At 41.7% G+C, this 21,606-nt stretch overlaps 3 protein-coding genes across 3 annotated transcripts; all 3 read right to left on the bottom strand.

Moving 5' to 3' along the window:
• Positions 1-3,341: 3,341 nt before the first annotated feature.
• Positions 3,342-4,319, bottom strand: LOC137895183 (heparan sulfate glucosamine 3-O-sulfotransferase 1-like). The gene has a single exon (XM_068740668.1). The coding sequence runs from the start codon at positions 4,317-4,319 to the stop codon at positions 3,342-3,344; it is 978 nt and encodes a 325-aa protein (XP_068596769.1).
• An 8,724-nt stretch (positions 4,320-13,043) lies between these two features.
• Positions 13,044-15,923, bottom strand: LOC137895005 (heparan sulfate glucosamine 3-O-sulfotransferase 1-like). Its single transcript, XM_068740482.1, has 2 exons — positions 15,875-15,923; positions 13,044-14,174 (listed from the first exon to the last, which is right to left on the bottom strand). The coding sequence occupies exon 2, from the start codon at positions 14,097-14,099 to the stop codon at positions 13,122-13,124; it is 978 nt and encodes a 325-aa protein (XP_068596583.1). The 5' UTR covers positions 14,100-14,174; positions 15,875-15,923; the 3' UTR covers positions 13,044-13,121.
• A 2,899-nt stretch (positions 15,924-18,822) lies between these two features.
• On the bottom strand, positions 18,823-20,440 carry LOC137894873 (heparan sulfate glucosamine 3-O-sulfotransferase 1-like). The gene has a single exon (XM_068740349.1). It carries the CDS (start codon positions 20,278-20,280, stop codon positions 19,363-19,365), a length of 918 nt encoding a protein of 305 aa, XP_068596450.1. The 5' UTR covers positions 20,281-20,440; the 3' UTR covers positions 18,823-19,362.
• Between the last annotated feature and the right edge of the window lie 1,166 nt (positions 20,441-21,606).

Genomic DNA, 21,606 nt, shown 5'->3' with positions numbered 1-21,606 from the left:
GAGAGAGAGAGCACAGAGCGGTGACAGAAAGAATGAGGAGACAGAGATATGCGAGCGATAGCGGAGGAAAAGGAGTTTTGTTGAACAGTGCAAGTAAAATAAAGCAGCTTCAGTGATTCAGCACGTCCGTCTGGCGTGTCCATCTTGTATTGGTGCACTTCAGCCTTCTTCCCCAGCGTGAAGTCTGGAAGTTAACCCCGGAGGACGAGCAGCCTCCAGCCGCTGGAGAACAGCGATCTCCCCGATGTCTCCCAATCAATTTGTTACAGACTTCACTTTGATGGTTCATGCAGTGATTGCAATTTTGTTGTTTTATCACAGTAGATTGGTTTATTTACATTTTAAAAACCAGAAGCCAGTCATTTACAAATGTGATTGCACTTTAGTTCACATATTTAAATGCAGATGTGAGACAGTTTTTGCATGATTTGAATGAGGCAAAATAACATTTTCTCTGGAATATGTTGTTATAATCATTTGTTTCAGATGTACTGCAATTATTTTCTGTATAAAAATTGAATTTGGTGTTCAAAAAGTCTTTTTTCAAACTTGAGTCTTGAAAAAGAGGGGGTCGTATTATATTCGGGTCAATACGGTATGTTTGATTGTTTACATGTTCAGTAAATGCTCAATTCATTTAACTTAGTTTGATTATTTTGCCTATTTTAAGAGTGTGATAGTGACTGTGATTTGATCACGGAGTGTACTGAAAGGTGATAATAGAGTTAAACTGGGAATTCAAGGGACGTGGGACTTAAGAGACAGTAAATTAAAGAAAGTAGTTGACTTGAGTCATTTCCAGTTTCAGCATTGCCATTTTACAAGGGCTTCTTCTTGAAAAGGTCATGTTTTTGCAATCAATATCTGCAGCAGCTGAGTTCCTTTAAATGTTTTATGAGGTAGAATTAACGAATGCAACACAGCAAACATGCAGATTAATAAACAAACATTTCAAAAGAAAATTGATTGAATTGATTACAATTTCGTATTTTTTAGAGTGTGAAAGTTTGGTGTTAATCAAGAGAAGACAAACAAAAAGGAAAAGGTTTTGTGTCGGGTCCTACTGGTTTGGATTTTGTGTTCCCAGCAGCAATAGTTCAAGATGTCAGAAGATCTGTGATATCTCATGAAAAACTCACCTCTGATCAGTTGAGACTTCACTGCTGCATCTCCTCTGTGTTGTGATCGTGAAGTATTTGGCAGAAATGATATGGCTGTCTCAGAGGACTGAGAGAATTTACTGAAGCAAGTTAGGCAGGTGCATTCTTTTCTAAGGGTTGGGTACACCACACAGCTGGAGACAGAATGGCATTCAGGGTGTGGTGAGCAAGCACAGACAGTCAAGTCGTAGTTGCAAAAAGTCACCTAGAAACATCAACGATCTTTAACTGAGTTAATAATACATATATTTACAAGAGTAATCTGAACAAATTTGTTAGAGATGAATATGTTCAACATTTTTCATTCTCAACAATGGGCATTTAGTCTTTTATTGTTTAAAAGTATGTCTTTTCCCCCCATAAATTTGCATTCACACACAATCCCAGGAAATTCTTGAATATTCCCTACCCAGAAAATCACTCTTGTTCTTTGTCACCATTGTTGTCACTGTTGTTGGGTTTGGGTGCACAGCAGTTTCAGCTACAAGTGGAAATACTCCAGTGAGGTTCAAATACAGGGTGACGCATTTACCGTAATTTCCAGACTATAGAGCACACCTGATTATAAGCCGCACCCAGTACATTTTTAAAGGAAAAACCATTTTGTACATAAGCCGCATGTGCCCACATTGAAACATGAGATATTTACAAAGAAAGATGGTACAAAGAAAGAGTTTTCAAAGTTTTAATAATAAATAATAGCAAACAGTGCCTGTAACGCGGCAGTAACACAGCAGCAATACGGAAGTAACACAGCACTAACAGGGCTGGTTAAAAAAACATACCGGTAAAAGTCACTGAGAGCTGTCTTCATTTTCCTCCTGTGGACTGAAACCATGGAAGTCTTCCTCCTCAGTGTCGGATTGGAATAGCGTCAGATATACTTTGCCACACGCTTTCTCAGTCTCTCTTTTGTTTTTCCTTGCCTCTGTTGCCAAAGTGCTTGCTCTTGTGGGTCAAGTTGGGTTCTGTCTTTCCCGGCAGGTCTTTCCCTGCTAATCCTGTAAAGTACCTTGAGATGACTTTCTGTTGTGATCTGGCGCTATATAAATAAAACTGAATTGAATTGAATTGAATTAAATTAAAGAAAGTAGTTGACTTGAGTCATTTCCAGTTTCAGCATTGCCACTTCTTTTTATAACAAAACATTTATAAGGGCCTCTTCTTGAAAAGGTCGTGTTTTTGCAATCAATAATATCTGCAGCAGCTGAGTTCCTTTAAATGTTTTGTTATGAGGTAGAATTAACGAATGCAACACAGCAAACATGCAGATCAATAAACAAACATTTCAAGAGGAAATGTAATGTGTAACGTGGTGTTTAATTGTACAGAAAAGCATAAAATATAACGATTAAAAAAAGTGAGCATTTCAGTAGATCATAAACCACAGAATATTTTTAATTGCACAAAGACTTTTATTTAATAAGAATTACAAATGCAGAAAATGGAAATGCTAAAGCAAAGCACAAACAGATAATTACAGCAGACTGAGTGAGAAGAAATACTTGTTCCACTGGTGCATCTTCTGTACATTTCCAAGTTTTACAAGTGTGGTGTTCTTTTTGTTTGAGTGATGAGGAAGTAGAAAACAGGTTTATTATTACATTGTTGAAGATTTAATGGTTTTGGTTTTTATGTTTAAAAGAACGTTTGTCATTTTGTCTGCATTTGGATCATGTCCTTTGAACTTAACTTGATACTGACAATTAAACAGGACAATGGCATAGTGGTTAGCGCTGTTACCTCACAGCAAGATGGTCATGGGTTCTAATCGCAGAATTCCCAACATGGCTGTTCTGTGTAGCGTTTCCGTGTTCTCTGTGTCTGAATGGGATTTTCGTCCAGATTATCTGGTTTCCCTCCACCATTGAAAAAAAATCATGCATCTTAGAAACATTGGGTTACGTTGGCCCATTGTGGCAGCGGCTCAGGACTAACTCTAACCCCGTAATTTTACGGTACAATTTTTATATTAAACAGAATCTTCCCAAGAGGTTTTTTTTTGTGCAGCCTTACTGTAGATAAACATCACATATGAAAGAATTAATGACTTCCTATTATTTAAGTGCCGACCACGCAGTGTGATATAGTTCTTGAGAAACACGGTCACGACCCCCCCACCCCCAGTTCTTAGAGATTATCCTCAATCAACTCTTCACCAAATTACTGACACACAGACATTCATTTCCAGTTGAACGTATGACCCACAAGCTTAAAGAACCTCTTGTTGGGTTCATGAAAGAACTGGTGGAGCTTCTGGAGGATGTCAGGCTCCACATAAGGGTGAGCCCTGCCTTTTTCCGTGCTTAAACACTGTTCTTGTCCATGTTCCTTCAAACAGTAGAAACCTTTTTTTTCATTGAAGACAAAAAATGAAGAATTTATTTGTGGTTCCAGCCCTAAGAATCTCTCCACCTTTTTCATCTCTGGTACGGGGTCCTTGACCAACTCATCCCCATCCACAATGTGAAAGTTTTTAAGTGGGAAGTACTTGAGCCAGTTCTGCATGTGAACATAGTACAAGCTATAATTGAGACCCTTGAATTCCAGATCGAGTTGACCATCTTTGAAAAGAAAGTCCTCAATGGGCTTGATGATTCTGTGGTTGGCAATATCCATGTACAATCCATGGGTGTACCCTGACACCACCCGGTCTGTGGGCTCTCTGACGATGAGTAGCAGCTTGATGTCAGGGTTCATCTGATGGATGCGTTCAGGGACATTGCTAGTGGGGAAGTAAATAGCTGTCTGCTCTACTGTCAGCTGGTCAGGGAAGGCGTAGGGCATTTTGCTGACATACCAAGAATAACCCATCTCATAGTTACTTTCCAAGTCAAAGAAGTGCACCTCCCACTCAGTTGTTGCCACTCCACTGTGAAGGCTGAGCATTCTCAACAGCGCATATGTCCCTGCCTTTGGCACCCCAATAATTATAACATGAGGAAGTTGCTGGAGGGTCTCATTTTGATAACGGGTGAGGCTGTTCGCTCGGGGCAATGAAGATTGAGGTGAAGGCGATCTTTTAAAAGCCATGGGGTTGAGGAGATGGGGGGAAGACTTTATAGCAAACATCATCAGCACAAAGAGGAAGGCTGCCAAAAGCAAAGTCCTGACCCATGAGGACTTCAGCCTTGAAAAATCACCAAAACTACAACCCATTGATAGAGCAGCTCCTGGAGGACAATCGTCCAATCCAAAAGGAAAAATCTGCTTCTTCTCTGCCAGCAGAAGTGACTACAAGGGGAGAAAGCAGCTTTGATGAGGATACAATGGTCAATAAATGGCAGAGACAAAACACATCCAACAAATATGCAGCATCTTCTATCAATATAGATTTTCTGATCATGATGTGAAAGCAGCAGCGTCTTACATTCTTGAAAGCTATTTAACTTCATTCGCTGCACATAAAAACTCTTTCCAGCAGTATTTGCATGATTCGAAGAAAAAACTTTAAGCAGTAAATGTGTTTAAGAGATTAGAGATTTGGATTCGTTTTTTATTGTCATTATGCTTCTACTCCGGAGTGACGTATCGGAACATACGGAATATACCGTATTGGCCCGAATATATGACGGTGGTTTTTGCATTGAAATAAGACTGGAAAAGTGGGAGTCGTCTTACATTTGCTGTCTAGACATTATACCCATTCAGAACGCTCGATGGAGCCAGATGTCTTTACAGCAAATGCTGAACGTAACTCCCAAGGCCAAAGCGAACGCCTGTCATTATTTTATTGAGATGTTTTTCCTTATTCATATGTTGTGAGATGTGTGTGTGCGTCCAGCTGGGGTGTGCGCCCCTCCCCCCGGGAGCGAGTTAGTGAGTGAGAAAGAGAGAGAGAGCACGGAGCGGCGACAGAAAGAACGAGGAGACAGAGATATGCGAGCGATAGCGGAGGAAAAGGAGTTTTGTTGAACAGTGCAAGTAAAATAAAGCAGCTTCAGTGATTCAGCACGTCCGTCTGGCGTGTCCATCTTGTATTGCTGCACTTCAGCCTTCTTCCCCAGCGTGAAGTCTGGAAGTTAACCCCGGAGGACAAGCAGCCTCCAGCCGCTGGAGAACAGCGATCTCCCCGATGTCTCCCAACCAATTTGTTACAGACTTCACCTTGATGGTTCATGCAGTGATTGCAATTTTGTTGTTTTATCACAGTAGATTGGTTTATTTACATTTTAAAAACCAGAAGCCAGTCATTTACAAATGTGATTGCACTTTAGTTCACATATTTAAATGCAGATGTGAGACAGTTTTTGCATGATTTGAATGAGGCAAAATAACATTTTCTCTGGAATATGTTGTTATAATCATTTGTTTCAGATGTACTGCAATTATTTTCTGTATAAAAATCGAGTTTGGTGTTCAAAAAGTATTTTTTCAAACTTGAGTCTTGAAAAAGAGGGGGTCGTATTATATTCGGGTCAATACGGTATGTTTGATTGTTTACATGTTCAGTAAATGCTCAATTCATTTAACTTAGTTTGATTATTTTGCCTATTTTTTTTTTTTTCCCACTTAGATTTTATTTCAATTTTTTAACAGCAACAGAGCATTTAACATCAGTATTCTTATCCACATGATACATAATATAACATAGTAAGACAGCATATCCACATTAAGATTTTTAGGTTAAATTCCTATATAATGAAAAAAGAAATCTTAATTACAGTGGCGGCACACCCAGGTATACATGACCCCTTATCCTTTTGGTTAGTTTTTACATTAAGAAGCCTTCTGCTGGTCGCCATCGTTTTACGAAGATGTGTAATTGCAGTCGTAGTGAGTAAGTTATTTTTTCCATTTCGTAAAGTTCTTTCAGTTTTACTTTCCAAATGTTAAGCGACGGTGGCTCTGTCTTCATCCATGAAATTGTAATGCATTTCAGGGCTGCTGTAAAAAGGATGGATAAAAGGTAGGTTGCAGATCGTCCTAGCAGCCCTGGTGGAGTAATACCCAGAACAGCCACCGTCACATCCCTCGGTATTTCAAACTGAAGGATCCGGTTTATGGCAGTATACACCTCGTCCCAAAAATGTTGTATTTTAGGACATGACCAGAATATGTGTGTATGATTAGGCACATCCGTGCCGCAGTTTCTCCAGCATAGACTTGGTATATTCGGTGTCATTTTAGCTACAATGTCTGGAGTCCTAAAATATCTGCTGAGTATTTTCCATTTGAATTCTCTCCATGTATTTGAATTTGTAGTCTGGTGTGCCGCTATACATGCCTCTTTCCATAATTCGTCAGATATATTTTGTGACACCTCCGCCTCCCATCTCTGCCTCGCCAAAATGGGCTTGTTTTGAGTCATTGACTTAAATATTTTATATAGCTTTGTAATTACTTATTGATCTCCTTCTTGTTTTTGAAATGGTATAAGAAATTTTTCAATGGCCGATGGTTCCAGCACTTTTTTCCAATCTGTATGAGACACTAAGAAAGATCGTATTTGCAGGTATCTAAAGAAGTCGTTTTTGTCAAGTTGGTATTTTCTGCTCAGCTGATCGAATGACAATAAACAATCCTTATCAATTAACTGGTGTATGTAAATAAGACCATGGTCAGCCCATTTTAGGAAGCCTGTGTCCATCTTGCCTGGTGTAAAGGATTTAATATAACCAATGCTAGACAGTATAGAGATGTTGGTTGGTAACTTAAAAGTAATCCTGATTCTCTTCCAAATGTCAAGAGTGAATTTAGTCCACTCTGCTAACCCCTTAGATGGAATGTCAGCAAATGGCAATGCCTGTAGTGGGTCAGTGCACATCTTCTGTTCAATGCTTAACCATCTTGTATCAGCATCATTTTTTATATATGAAATCAGTGATTTTAGTTGTGTGGCCCAGAAATAATATTTAAAGCTAGGAAGATTAAGGCCTCCCTCTTCCTTAAATCCTTGGAGAGTTTTATATTTTATTCGAGGGCACTTTCCTTGCCATATGAATTTTGAAATTATTTTATCTAATCCTTCAAATGTTGACTTGGGTATTTCGATTGGTAGCATTTGAAATAAATATAGGAGCCTGGGTAGGACATTCATGCGGACTGATTCTATACGGCCTAAGAGGGACAGGGGTAACGCAGACCAGCGATCCAAATCACTTTTTATTATATTAATTAGTCTACCATAATTTGTGTCAAACAGATTGTCTAATGAAAGAGGAATATTAATGCCCAAGTACTTTATGCCTTTTTTAGGCCAATGAAAGCCGCTTTGCCGTTTTAAATCCGGTGGGATGTTCCCCAAAACATCCATGGCCTCAGTCTTATCGACATTGATTTTATACCCTGAGTAATATGCATACGATGTTAACTTTTCAAGTAAACATGGGACAGTCGTGGGTAGATCTGTCAGATATAAAAGGACGTCATCAGCATATAAGGATATTTTATGCAATTCATTGCCGATTAATACGCCTTTAATATTATCTTCATTTCTAATAAGTTGAGCTAACGGCTCAATACTTAGAGCAAAGAGCAAGGGTGACATTGGACAGCCTTGTCTGCAACCACGCTCTAATGTAAACCTTTCCGATCGGAACCCATTAACTCTAACAGCTGCCTGGGGTGAAGAATAAATTGTTTCAATCCAATCTATAAATTTAGGACCAAATTTAAATCTTTTTAGTGTTTGAATTAAGTATTTCCAGGACACTCGATCAAATGCCTTTTGGGCATCTAATGATAATACTGTAGTCATAATTTTACACTGTTTTTGATGGGAGACGATGTTAAGTAAGCGGCGTAGGTTATTTCCGTAGTGTCGTCCTATTTTGCCTATTTTAAGAGTGTGATAGTGACTGTGATTTGATCACGGAGTGTACTGAAAGGTGATAATAGAGTTAAACTGGGAATTCAAGGGACGTGGGACTTAAGAGACAGTAAATTAAAGAAAGTAGTTGACTTGAGTCATTTCCAGTTTCAGCATTGCCATTTTACAAGGGCTTCTTCTTGAAAAGGTCGTGGTTTTGCAATCAATATCTGCAGCAGCTGAGTTCCTTTAAATGTCTTGTTATGAGGTAGAATTAACGAATGCAACACAGCAAACATGCAGATTAATAAACAAACATTTCAAAAGGAAATTGATTGAATTGATTACAATTTCGTATTTTTTAGAGTGTGAAAGTTTGGTGTTAATCAAGAGAAGTCAAACAAAAAGGAAAAGGTTTTGTGTTGGGTCCCACTGGTTTGGATTTTGTGTTCCCAGCAGCAATAGTTCAAGATGTCAGAAGATCTGTGATATCTCATGAAAAACTCACCTCTGATCAGTTGAGACTTCACTGCTGCATCTGCTCCGTGTTGTGATCGTGAATTGTTTGGCAGAAATGATATGGCTGTCTTAGTCGACTGAAAAACTAGTAACCCAATCGACTTGAAGTTTTTACACAAGAAAGGTTCTGTCCGTGGCTCGGTCCTCCCCGAGAATGGCGTTGATCCGGATCTGGATCCAGATTCTAGAATTATTTTTACATGAACAGGAATTGTGCCTGTGCTGTAACATGGGAGTATCACTTTAAGAGGGAGGGACATGAATGGCATGATGGGAAAAAGAGTCCAGAAGGAGTCTTGTAGTACGTTCCAGAGCAGCAAGCTAGAGCAGGTTTGGCTGATTCTGTTCATAACCTTTATGGACAGAATTTCTAGGTGCAGCCAGGGCGTTGACGGGGTTCGGTTTGGTGACCTCAGGATCGGGTCGCTGCTTTTTGCTTTTGTTGGCTTCATCAGGCCGTGCCCTCCAGCTCTCACTGGATCGGTTCGCAGCCGCATGTGAAGCGGCCGGGATGAGAATCAGCACCTCTAAATCCGAGGCCATGGTTCTCACCCGGAAAAGGGTGGAGTGCACCCTCCAGGTCGGGGAGGAGATCCTGCCCCAAGTGGAGGAGTTCAAGTACCTCGGGGTCTTGTTCACGAGTGAGGGAAGGATGGAGCGGGAGATCGACAGACGGATCGGTGCAGCGTCTGCAGTGATGCGGACCCTGCACAGATCCGTCATGGTGAAGAGAGAGCTGAGCCGAAAGGCGAAGCTCTCGATTTACCGGTTAATCTTCGTTCCTACCCTCACCTATGGTCACGAGCTTTGGGTAGTGACCGAAAGAACAAGATTGCGGGTACAAGCGGCTGAAATGAGCTTCCTCCTTAGGGTGGCTGGGCTCCCCCTTAGAGCTGGGGTGAGAAGCTCAGTCTCCCGGGAGGAGCTCGGAGTAGAGCCGCTGCTCCTCCGCGTTGAGAGGAGCCAGATGAGGTGGCTCGGGCACCTATTTAGGATGCCTCCTGAACGCCTCCCTGGTGAGGCGTTCAGGGCACGTCCCACCGGGAGGAGACCACGGGGAAGACCCAGGACACGTTGGAGAGACTGTCTCTCGGCTGGCCTGGGAACGCCTCGGGATCCCCCCGGAAGAGCTAGAGGAAGTGGCCGGGGAGAGGGAAGTCTGGGTTTCCCTGCTTAGGCTGCTGCCCCCGCGACCCGGCCCCGGATAAGCGGATGACGATGGATGGATGGATGGATTCACTCCCATTAGTACATGTTTCTATTCATGTAAGAATTGTTAATTAAAAATGTTTAAAAAAAGAATATTTTTATTTTATTTTGTTATTATGACATCTTGGTTTACTGGCGCTGATGAAATATTATTTGAGCAGTTTTAACGGTTTGTATAAATTTTAGATGTATGTTTGCTGGTTTTAAATGGATATTGGATGTTTTAACTTTATCTCACAGCAAAACAAATCTACCTTCAGGTACAAATAAAGTAACCTTGAACCTTGAACAGCTTGATGTACAAAAGCCTACATGACTTGGTCCCTGATGAGATCTGTCTATTTATTTTACCTTAATATATTCTATCGAATCATTGTAGTATTTTACTAACATTGCACCCTCTACTGTTTTGAAAACGATTGATTTTGCTTCTTTTTTTAAGTGTCTTATGCCAGAATGTGCTAAAGACTCTCAAGAAAAAAGAAAAAACAGCTTTGTGTGGTGACTTACAAGTTCAGGTTCTGTGTTCCCAGCAGCAATAGTTCCAGATGTAAGACCCAGATCTGTGATGTCTCAGAGCACAAAATACTCACCTGTGATCAGCTGAGACTTTTCCGTGGTGTGTGCTCCGTGTTTTGATTCTGAAGTATTTAACAAAAATATCATTGCTGCTTCAGATAGTGGAGAGGTGGAGCTGAAGCAGGTTTGGCAGGTGCATTAAATCCTAAGCCCCGTCTCGGGGTGGAGTAAATGTCAGCATGTATAGAATGTTCTGCGGTGCCAACATATGATGTCTAATTTTCTTTGTTTCAACTTGCATAGCTGTGGTTGACAGCTGGAATGTCAGCCAGTGTGTTGCAAGAATAGATGGTCAGAGTGAAGGAGGTAAAAAGTCATAAGTTCACCACCAATTTTTAGCAATCATTCATTCATTGTCTTCTCGTCTTCAGCCACTAATCCAAAATATGGGTCACAGGTTTCTGCTGGAGCCTATCGCCGCATAGGGGTACAATCTGGACTAAGTCATTACAGGACCACACATACCAACAGATGTTCTCCTGATTGTTTTATTGAAAATGTCAAATTTGCTTAGTCTTACAAGGTACCGTTTGATTACAATTTTTTATTTTTTGGAGAGTGTGTCATGTTGGATTGCATTAATAAAGACTGTTAAAATAACAAAAAGATTTGTGTTGCATCCTGCTGGTTTGGGTTCAGTGTTTACAGCAGCAGTAATTCCACCTCTGATCAGATGAGACTTCTCTGCTCGGTGTTGTGGTTCTGAGGCCATTGGCAGAAATTATATGGCTGCTTCACAGAGAGTGACTGAATCAGGTGAGGCAGGTGTGTTACTAAATGTCATCTAAATGTCATGCATGACAAGGAATTAATTTAAAGTTAACAGTTAGTAATCACAGGTTTTCCAATCAGACAAATAGTGCTAACATGCTAGGCAGTGTAGCTGAGCATCCAGGGTTCACCTATTCATGGGTTTCATGTGACGTCACACAGCGTTCGCAGCGCCATCTTGAGGACCAAGTTGTAAGATGCTGTCTGTTTAATGGGTTTATGCATAACTTAAAATTCTAACACTGTGATCACGAACATTTTTTTAGCCTCCACATAATGACGTTTAGCATCTTTAGCCCATGAAGTAGTTGCAAGCTTCTGTACTTGTAAATGCTTTGAGGGCTTCGCCAGTGGATGGGGAGGGATTGTGGACCAGGTGGAACCTGTCCGCAAAAGTTAAATCCGGCAGGTGTTTTGCAGACCGGAGTGGATTCAGCAATTGATTAGAGGGTAGATACGGATCTGAACCTAAAGTGTCAATTTTTTGTAGCTACCGTTGCTTTTCTAGGGCAGTTAGGTGAGTTATTTTTAACAGAGAACATCTCTCACAGCGTAGCCGCAGGTCCTTGGTAGGTCCTCAAGATGGCGCCCACAACAAAAAACGTCACGTGACTGAAACACATGACTACTGTGTATATAATGAAACAATAAATGAGATGGGTCCCTTTATTCCTCTCCAAACGAGAGTGAACCCACACACACATATATCATCGCGGTCAAACCTCTGCTCACTTCCGCCCTACTGCAACACGAGGGGACACGCCTCCTTTCTTACGTACATAGACACAGAACAGCCTGTTACAGCAGTGTTAGTTAGTTACCTGCAGTAGAGGATATGTGCTGAAAGGTACTGCAGCCGATGCTGCTGCTGGGTTGAGATTCTCTCCGGAACTGCTCAAAAACGCGACATTTGTTCAAAGTTATCGTATGCTGCGTGAGCAAATGCTTTTACATTTTGCTAGTGTTTCCTCCCTTCGATAATGTAAACAGCTTGATGAGGGAGCAGACCATCAACTCCCTCATCAAGAATGCTCAGCAGAGGATGTTCTTCCTGCGGCAGCTGAGGAAACTCAAGCTGCCGACCCAGATGTTGGTGCAGTTTTACACCTCTATTGTTGAGGAGCGTACGCTGGTGCGTTTTGGCTGCCGCTGCTCATCTGTCCTGCTGTATATTTGCCTTGCTGTTTGATTCTGTTTGTGGATTCTTGTCTATACCTTTTACTGCACATCCTATTGGGCTGTAAGGTGCATGGACGCTGTTTCAGATTGGATATCAAAAGAGACTTGTAATTAGGCAGGCAGGTGTGGGAGGGAGCACCTGTGGCCCATCTACCACTGATTGGGGGGGGGGGGGGCGTATGTAGGTGCTTCCCTTCCCTCATTCCCTCGTCCCTGTCTTTGTGTTTTCCCCAACGAAGGCAGGTTGGCCGTGGACTGTCACTGCCTTGTCTCCCCTTTTCATTTTTTTGTTTTGTTTGTGGAGTGTTTTTAAGGAAGTTTTTAGAGTGTTAATAAATGTTTTGAATTGTTGAATGCCGTGCTGGTCGTCACTGTGAGCGGACCTGTGGTTGGGGAAACCCGCTAAAATGAGCTGGGGACCAAAGGAACAAAAAAATAGATCTTTAGGTTGCAAGTCCTAAAGTGGCGTTGTAGGCAAAGGTCGGACCGTTTGGCCCCATATTCCCAACGCCACACACTTTTGCTGGAATTGTGTGTGCTCGTTGCCAGCCTTTCTCTTCACGGCAGGTACTGAGAGAGACATGACTGGTGCTGGGGGATATTTTCAGAATATATTTTCCTACCACTTGATGTCACTCAGGAATCACTTTTCAACCAAGTGATTTAGAAATGACTGGTACCCATAAGAGGCTTGGGTCCACTCCAAAGGTTGTAACGTGGTGTTAAATTGTATAGAAAAGCATAAAATGTAACAATAAAAAAATATTTTTAGTAAATCATAAACCTCAGAATATTTTTAATTCCACAAAGATTTTTATTTAATGAGAATTACAAATTCAGAAAAAGGAAATGCTAAAGCAAAGCACAAACAGTCACGGTCACGACCCCCCCACCCCCAGTTCTTAGAGATCATCCTCAATCAACTCTTCACCAAATTACTGACACACAGACATTCATTTCCAGTTGAACGTACGACCCACAAGCTTAAAGAACCTCTTGTTGGGTTCATGAAAGAACTGGTGGAGCTTCTGGAGGATATCAGGCTCCACATAAGGGTGAGCCCTGCCTTTTTTTTTATTTAAACATTGTTCTTGTCCATGTTCCTTCAAACAGTAGAAACCTTTTTCTTCATTGAAGACAAAAAATGAAGAATTTATTTGTGGTTCCAGCCGTAAGAATCTCTCCACCTTTTTCATCTCTGGTACGGGGTCCTTGACCAACTCATCCCCATCCACAATGTGAAAGTTTTTAAGTGGGAAGTACTTGAGCCAGTTCTGCATGTGAGCATAGTACAAGCTATGATTGAGACCCTTGTATTCCAGATCGAGTTGACCATCATTCAACAGAAATTCCTCAAAGGTCTTGGTAATCCTGTGCTTCATGATATCCTTGTACAATGCATGGGTGTACCCTGACACCACCCGGTCTGTGGGCTCTCTGACGATGAGTAGCAGCTTGATGTCAGGGTTCATCTGATGGATGCGTTCAGGGACATTGCTAGCGGCGAAGTAACTAGCTGTCTTCTCTAATGTCAGCTGGTCAGGGAAGGCGTAGGGCATTTGGCTGACATACCAAGAATCCCCCATATCATAGTTACTTTCCAAGTCAAAGAAGTGCACCTCCCTCAGAGGTGCTGCCACTCCACTGTGAAGGCTGAGCATTCTCAACAGCGCGTATGTCCCTGCCTTTGGCACCCCAAAAATTATAACATGAGGAAGTTGCTGGCGGGTCTCATTTTGATAACGGGTGAGGCTGTTCGCTCGGGGCAATGAAGGTTGAGGTGAAGGCGATCTTTTAAAAGCCATGGGGTTGAGGAGATGGGGGAAAGACTTTATAGCAAACATCATCAGCACAAAGAGGAAGGCTGCCAAAAGCAAGGTCCTGACCCATGAGGACTTCAGCCTTGCAAAATCACCAAAACTACAACCCATTGATAGAGCAGCTCCTGGAGAACAATCGTCCAATCCAAAAGGAAAAATCTGCTTCTTCTCTGCCAGCAGGAGTGACTACAAGGGGAGAAAGCAGCTATGATGAGGATACTTGGTCAATAAATGGCAGAGACAAAACACATCCAACAAATATGCTGCATCTTCTATCAATATAGATTTTCTGTTCATCATGTTAAAGCAGCAGCATCTTACATTCTTGAAAGCTTCATTCGCTGCACATAAAAACTCTTTCCAGCAGTATTTGCATGATTCCACTTTAAGCAGTAAATGTGTTTAAGAGATTAGGATTAGTTTTTTATTGTCATTATGTTTTCACACTTTTTACACAGCAAAAACGTAACAAAATTCCATTTACACCAGAGTACAAGGGGCCCTTGAAACAAGCACACATATGTATATGTGTATAGAGGGCATAGGGTGACGGCGCCGCCATCATCGGCGCACCCAGAACAATTGGGGGCGGTACCTTCCTCAAGGGCACATCTGCAGTGCTCTGAGGGTAAAACTGGCCGCTCTCCAGCCACCAGCACGCATTCCTCATTTCATCTGGGCTTGGCCTTGAACCAGTGGATTTCTCCGCTTCCCAGCCCAAGTCCCAACACACTGAGCCACTTTCATCATAGTGTCAGATATTTCCAGTTTCAGCGGTCAGCGCATTGTCACTTTTTTTACAACAAAATATATACAATGCAACATTTATAAGTGCTTCTTCTTGAAAATGGTGTCTTTTTTAATATATAGCATTTGCATTTGCAGCAGCTGCGTGCCTGTTGCCCATTTTTCTACATTTTTTGTTTTTGTTTTAAGGTAGAATTAACGAATCCAACACCGTAATTATGCAGATCAATAACATTTAAATAGGAAATGTCAAGCACTGAATCTAAATCTCACGCATTATCCACCTATTTACAAGTTCGAGGAAATGAAATTTGGTAAATACTGCAAAGAAATGGCAATATCGCTGCCTTGCATTTGTAGAAAAAAAAAAGAAAAAAGAAAATAACTCTGTACATTTTTGACCATAACTGTCCACAAGAGAATTTTATTTTTGGTTAATTTCACTGGACCAAAAAAGTGAACTTATATTTAATAATTATGTAATACCTGAATTTCAGTTGTGAATGATTATACACACACAGATGCTAATATTTATATTTACATTACATTACATTAATATTACAACACTTTTTCTAATCTCCTTGAAGGAACTGTTAATTTAAAAATACTTAAATATATGGAATATCGAAGTTTTGTGTACAAAAGCCTGTATAACTTGATCCTACCTGTACTCCATCTGCCTTCTTGTGTTTACTGACTCCTGTAACTGTGGCAATAAAAGATCATGTTAGACCTACCTGTCACAGAGTGCTGCACCAGGATTCACTCCCATTACTTGTTTCTAAACTTCATGATGGATTTGTTAATTTAAAAATACATTAAAATACATGCAATGAAAACAGCTTTATGTACATTTAAATCCCTGATTAGATTTCTATTTCATTTAACTAAATATATTTTATCAAATCATTGTAATGTTTTGCTAACATTTTATCTTCTGATTATTTCATTGAAAATGTCACGAGCTACTGTATGAATATAATTTTGTATTTTTTGGAGTGTGAAAGTTCGATTGTGTTAATCAAGACTGTCAAACAAAAAGGAAAAGGTTTTGTGTTGGTTCCTGGTTTGGATTTTGTGTTCCCAGCAGCAATAGTTCAAGATGTCAGAAGATCTGTGATATCTCATGAAAAACTCACCTCTGATCAGTTGAGACTTCACTGCTGCATCTGCTCCGTGTTGTGATCGTGAATTATTTGGCAGAAATGATATGGCTGTCTCAGTCGACTGAGAGAATTTACTGAAGCAAGTTAGGCAGGTGCATTCTTTTCTAAGGGTTGGGTACACTTTTACAGCTGAGGACAGAATGTCATTCAGGGTGTGGTGAGCAAGCACAGACAGTCAAGTCGTAGTTGCAAAAAGTCACCTAGAAACATCGACGATCTTTAACTGAGTTAAAAAAAATTACAAGAGTAATCTGAACAAAATCGTTAGAGATGAACATGTTCAACATTTTTTGACATGAAAAATCTGCACAGTCTTTCTCCGATGGGGACTCAAACTGAGCCGCCTTCGTTCACGTGTGTTCGGTTCGCTTTGGCTTTGCTCATCTGTTCGAACTCCAAACATCTGTTCGACTTCCGAGGCATTTTAAACTCCATTTCTTTTGTTCCTAAACTGAGTTGTTCGAGAACTGAGGTTCCACTGTATTTAATTAGAGCTTACGCTATGAGAAAATATATCTTATACTGATAAGCCTATAAGACTTATAGGCTTATCATGACGATGTTATTGGGCCTAGTTCCCGACTTCCCCATTCCCAGAAGAACCAAAGGATTCAGGTGAGTTTGTTCTGATGTGACTGCAGAGCCAGCTAGAATCCTAAGACGTTCAAAGCAATGCTCATAGCAGAAAAAGTTAGCTTGCCTGTCACTGTGCACACACAATGACACACACAGTCATCCGTCACTCTGACAGCGGAGATCAGAATTCACCTCAACACACCTTCACATACTGTCCACTGCGCATGCTGCCAACCCCGTTTTTCAGATGCTAGTATATGATTTAATTTCACAACCACAAGTAAATCAGGGAATAATATACCTGACCTGGGGGGGAATGAAATAATCAGTGGTGAAAAAGTGAAGAAATATCACTTTGCTCTGCATTTAAGGGGCGATGAGGTTCGCATCCTGTCTGCGGCGTCAATAAGGTGTCCCTGAAAACCAGGCTCCAAACTTCCCAAAACAAACTGATTCGGCTACTCCTCAATCTGGGGCCCATGACCCACCTTAATTCTTCCTGGACATTTTGCTTGCCTAAAATGGCTCAGGGTAGAAGACAGGGTTAAACAACTCAAAATGGGATTGGCATTTAAAATAGTCAATGCAGCTCTGCCCTCAGTCCCTTCAATCCCTGCATACCTGACGGAACACCTCCACAAATTTAGTGACACCCACAGCCACAACACTAGGGGGAGCTCAAACAACAGCCAGTTTACCCCCTCCTATAGGACTAACATGGGTAAATCATCTTTTTATAATACAGCCACCCAATGGTGGAACTGTTTGACTCCCGCCCTCAAAACATGCACCTCTTTGGCCTCCTTCAAAACAGCCCTAAAAATACACCTTTTAAGGGGACAGAAACTGTGATAGTCATCACGACTCTCTCCGGATAAACCCCTCCCCCCCACCCCCTTTTTGTCCACCTACGTTGCACATATTAAGTGTCTTTGTAATTTATTGTAATTTATGTAATCTATTGCCATTCGTTGTCATTTTGTATCTGTGGTTTAATTACCCTCGCCGAAGGGGAGGCGGGGGTATTGTAATTGGGTCCGTTTGTTTGTATGTTTGTCTGTTTGCTTGTCTGTCCGAGCGCATAACTCAAAAACTAGGAACCCAATCAACTTGAAAATTTTACACAAGCAAGGTTCTGTCCGTGGCTTGGCCCTCCCCGAGAATGGCGTTGATCCGGATCTGGATCCAGATTCTAGAATTATTTTTACATCTGAAATTGTGCCTCTGCTGTAAACTGCCACTTTAAGAGGGAGGGACACGAATGGCATGATGGGAAAAAGAGTCCAGAAGGTGTCTTGTAGTACGTTCCGGAGCAGCAAGCTAGAGCAGGTTTGGCTCCTCTGATCCGGAAGCCCTGTTTACTGTCTCACAAGATCCAATAGTCTATCGGAGGCGAGGGTCTGCAATCTCTGATTGTCTTTCTAGTTTATTTTAGATTGTTAGTTTGCATCGGTGGTGTAAAATCATTGTATTTTTCTAATGTTACTTTGCATCAATTGAGTTATTGAATATTGTTTTTATTTTTATTTGTATTGTTAAATTTGTATCGTTAATTGTGGATGATTTATGTACTAAGGACTTTCAACGGAAACAAGACCGCAAGGGCTTTTTTTGAAATGCTCCTCTTAGACAGAATGTTTGACTTTACTTGTACTGTGATACCCGCTACTGTGTGACTGTACTGTACTCTAACATTCCATCTAATAAATATATTCATCATATTCATCATCACCAGACTAGGCCATGTTTTCAAAGTAGCAATAAAATTTGAACAAATACATGTATCCCTTGCCTCGCTGGATAAACAATAAGATGATTGGACCCTTGGGAAAAAACAAGCTCTACTGATTTCTCTGTTGTCAGCTGAAATCTATGATCATAGACTTACATACTAACACACTCTGACAATTTAAGGAGGAATTAATGGTTGGCGTATGATAAGAATTATAGCGATAAATATGAAGCAGACCCTCCCCAAGAGGATAAGAGAAGATGCTTTTACAGATATCACCACGTCTTTTACCTTTGCTTATGCAATCGGAGGGTAATTGAAGAGGGAATGTTCACAAGACAAGCAGGAATTATTACAAATGTCAAAATAATTCACATTATTATGTGAATGTTTTCTGAGCAGTGTGATCTAGTACTCCTTTTGCCTTTTAAAGAGTCATCATCATGACTCGACTCATCCTCGTCCGAAACTGCGCAGCAGAATTGCAAGTAATGTGAGCGTGAAACTGGAAAACCTCAAGGAAAACATCAGCCTTGATTTAAAAAAATATATAACTCTTTATTGTGATATTAATTCTACATTAAAAAAGAGTATTTATATCACAAATACACAATGTGTACAAAGCATGGATAGGAATGATTAAGATTTGAGCAGCAAATTGATATTTAACACGGCTCATGCCTGAAAGTGACTGAGAAAATCACAGCGGCGGGTCGAGTCCATGCATCCATCCTTCAGTCCGTCTGTCCATTCATCCAAACTCTAAATGCAGTTAGGCGTTCGTTACATCATATGAAGCTAAACATGAATTTATAACTAAATTAAACTTCATAGCTTTATGTAAAACACTAAATGGTAAAGTCTAAGGCTATCATTATAGTCACAGGAAACCTCTGCTTTGATAAGTTGAGCTGGACAGCAGTGAAAGAAAATTACATTTGACAATGAAAATACGAAAACAAGCGACACGCAGAGCATGGATAGCGGCGCGATATTTGACTTCATCATATTCCTGTAACAAATGCTCTCGTGTAAAAATAGATACAGCTCAAACTTTCGTTCTACCTCCCGTATTTCTTCATCTACATTGTCAGTCAAACAGCGATAATCCTTGAAACACTCTACATCATGCTGCCAACGCTCATATCAACATTCATATCCAGTTGAATGCTCGACCCACAAGCGAGAAGAACCTCTTGTTGGGTTCATGAAAGAACTGGTAGAGTTTCTGGAGGATGGCAGGCGCCACATAAGGGTGAGGCCTGCCTTTGGAATCACTTAAACAGCGTTCTTGTCCGTGGTCTTTCAAACAGTAGAAACCTTTTGTTTTATTAAAGTAAAAAAATGAAGAATTTATTTGTGGTTCGAGCTTGAAGAATCTCTCCACCTTTTTCATCTCTGGTACGGGGTCCCTGATCAACTCGTCCCCATCCACAATGTGAATGCTGTCAAGTGGGAAGTACTTGAGCCAGTTCTGCATATGAGCATAGTACAAGCTGCGATTGAGCGCCTTGTATTCCAGATTAATCTCACCGTCCTTCACCAAAACAGACTCAATGGGCTTGTAAAGCTTGCGCTTCTGGAGATGGTTGTAAAATATCTGGGTGTAGTCCGACAACACCCGCTCTGTGGGGTCTCTGAGGATGAGCAGCAGCTTGATGTCGGGGTTCATCTGGTGGACGCGTTCGGGGACATGGCTGGAGGTGAAGTAGGCAGGGGTCTTCTCAACGGTCAGCTGGTCAGGGAAGGCGTAGGGCATTTGGCTGACGTACCAAGGAAAGCCCCTCTCATAGTGATTCTCCCAGTCAAAGAAGTGCACCTCCTTCTGAGCTGCTGCCACTCCACTGTGAAGGCTGAGCATTTCTATCAGCGCTCGCGTCCCCCCCTTTCTCACCCCAATAATGATAATATGAGGAAGCTGCTGGAGGGTCCCGTTTCGGTGACTGGCGGTCCCGTTCTCACGGGGCGATGGAGTTGGGGGTGAGGGTGATCCCTTGTTAGCCATGGGGTTGAGGAGAAGGGGGGGGGACTGGATCGCGAAAATCAGCAGTCCAAAGAGGAAGGCTGCCATGAGGGAGGTCCTGACCCTGGAGGACTTCAGCCTGGCGAAATCACCAAAACGACAGCCCACATTGAAAGAGCATCTTCTGGAGGACAATCGGAAAAGGAAAAAATGTCTTCTTCTCTGCCAACAGAAACTGCAAGGGGAGAAAGCAGCTATGAGGAGGACAACTGGGTAACATCTGGAAATAAAACACATCTGGATAAGATCATGCAAATATGCAGCAGCATCTCTCAATATACTGTATATTCATTCAGCAGGTTAAAAGCGGCCACAGTTTATTTTCTTTAAGGCTATTCAAGTTCAGAAAGTTCAAATCTAAACTCTTCGCTGCCACACAATCCCAAGAAATGTTTGAACCCGTAAACCTGAAACAGTCGAGTCTCAGTGCCGTGAAAGTAAAATATGTGCAACGCATCTTTTTAGAAAAGCGTTTCTCCTTGAAAAGCGTTTCGTAATAAATAAATAATAATAAATAATCTGCAGAAGCTGAGTTCACGCAAATGATTTTATGTCATGAAGACTTCAAACGTGCAAATGAATCAACGCAAATCAAGCGCTGAATCTAAAACTAATCCAAACGTCCCTGTTCACGGACGAGAGGAAATGCGCAGATTTGCTGCCTAATGCAAAAAAAACAACAAAAAAAAACACGGCAGAGCAGCTAGAAACTCCAAATTCTACGCAACGAAGCGCGTGTTTTGCGCTTCTTTTTCCGATCGGTCGTCCTCGCTGCCGCCGCCGCTGCCGACGAACGGCCACGCTGCTTACCCTCCTCACTGTATTCGTCCACTCGACAGAGGCTTCGTGTTGTATCCCGCTGGCTTGCATTCACGGGATCAATAGTTCCGACGCAGATCCGCGACGCGACGCCTCCGAGTCCGAGCGCACAAAACCCGCCTCTGATCGGGGGCGGCCGCTCCGCGTCTGTTCCCGAGGAGAACGCGCCCCTCGGCTTTTGACTGTCAGCTGTTGTGTGGAAGCCTACGTCAACGCCCCCCCCCTCCTCCGGACTCACGCTGTTGTTGTAATATTTCGGTTTTCGACAGAAATAACGCGGCCGCTTCAGGTGAATGGGGGGGGGGGGGGGGACACGCCACACCACAGCAGGTCAGGCAGGTGCCGTGCGTCATGGGGAACGCGTGTCGGTAGCAAATTCAGAAAGGATAAAACAACACCATGAAGTCATTGTGTGTTGTATAAGGGGGAACTCCCCCCCCGTAACTCTGAGTAAAGAGTATGACTAACCAAAATATTCAAATCAAGCAGTCGGAATTGTGATTTAATTTGCAACACATGGAGTTGATCAGGATTTTTCTTTTTTTTGGGGGGGGT

The sequence above is a fragment of the Brachionichthys hirsutus genome, chromosome 6 (assembly GCF_040956055.1).
Source record: "Brachionichthys hirsutus isolate HB-005 chromosome 6, CSIRO-AGI_Bhir_v1, whole genome shotgun sequence".
Classification (NCBI taxonomy): Eukaryota; Metazoa; Chordata; class Actinopteri; order Lophiiformes; family Brachionichthyidae; genus Brachionichthys; species Brachionichthys hirsutus.
This window is presented reverse-complemented; position numbering and strand designations above follow the sequence as displayed.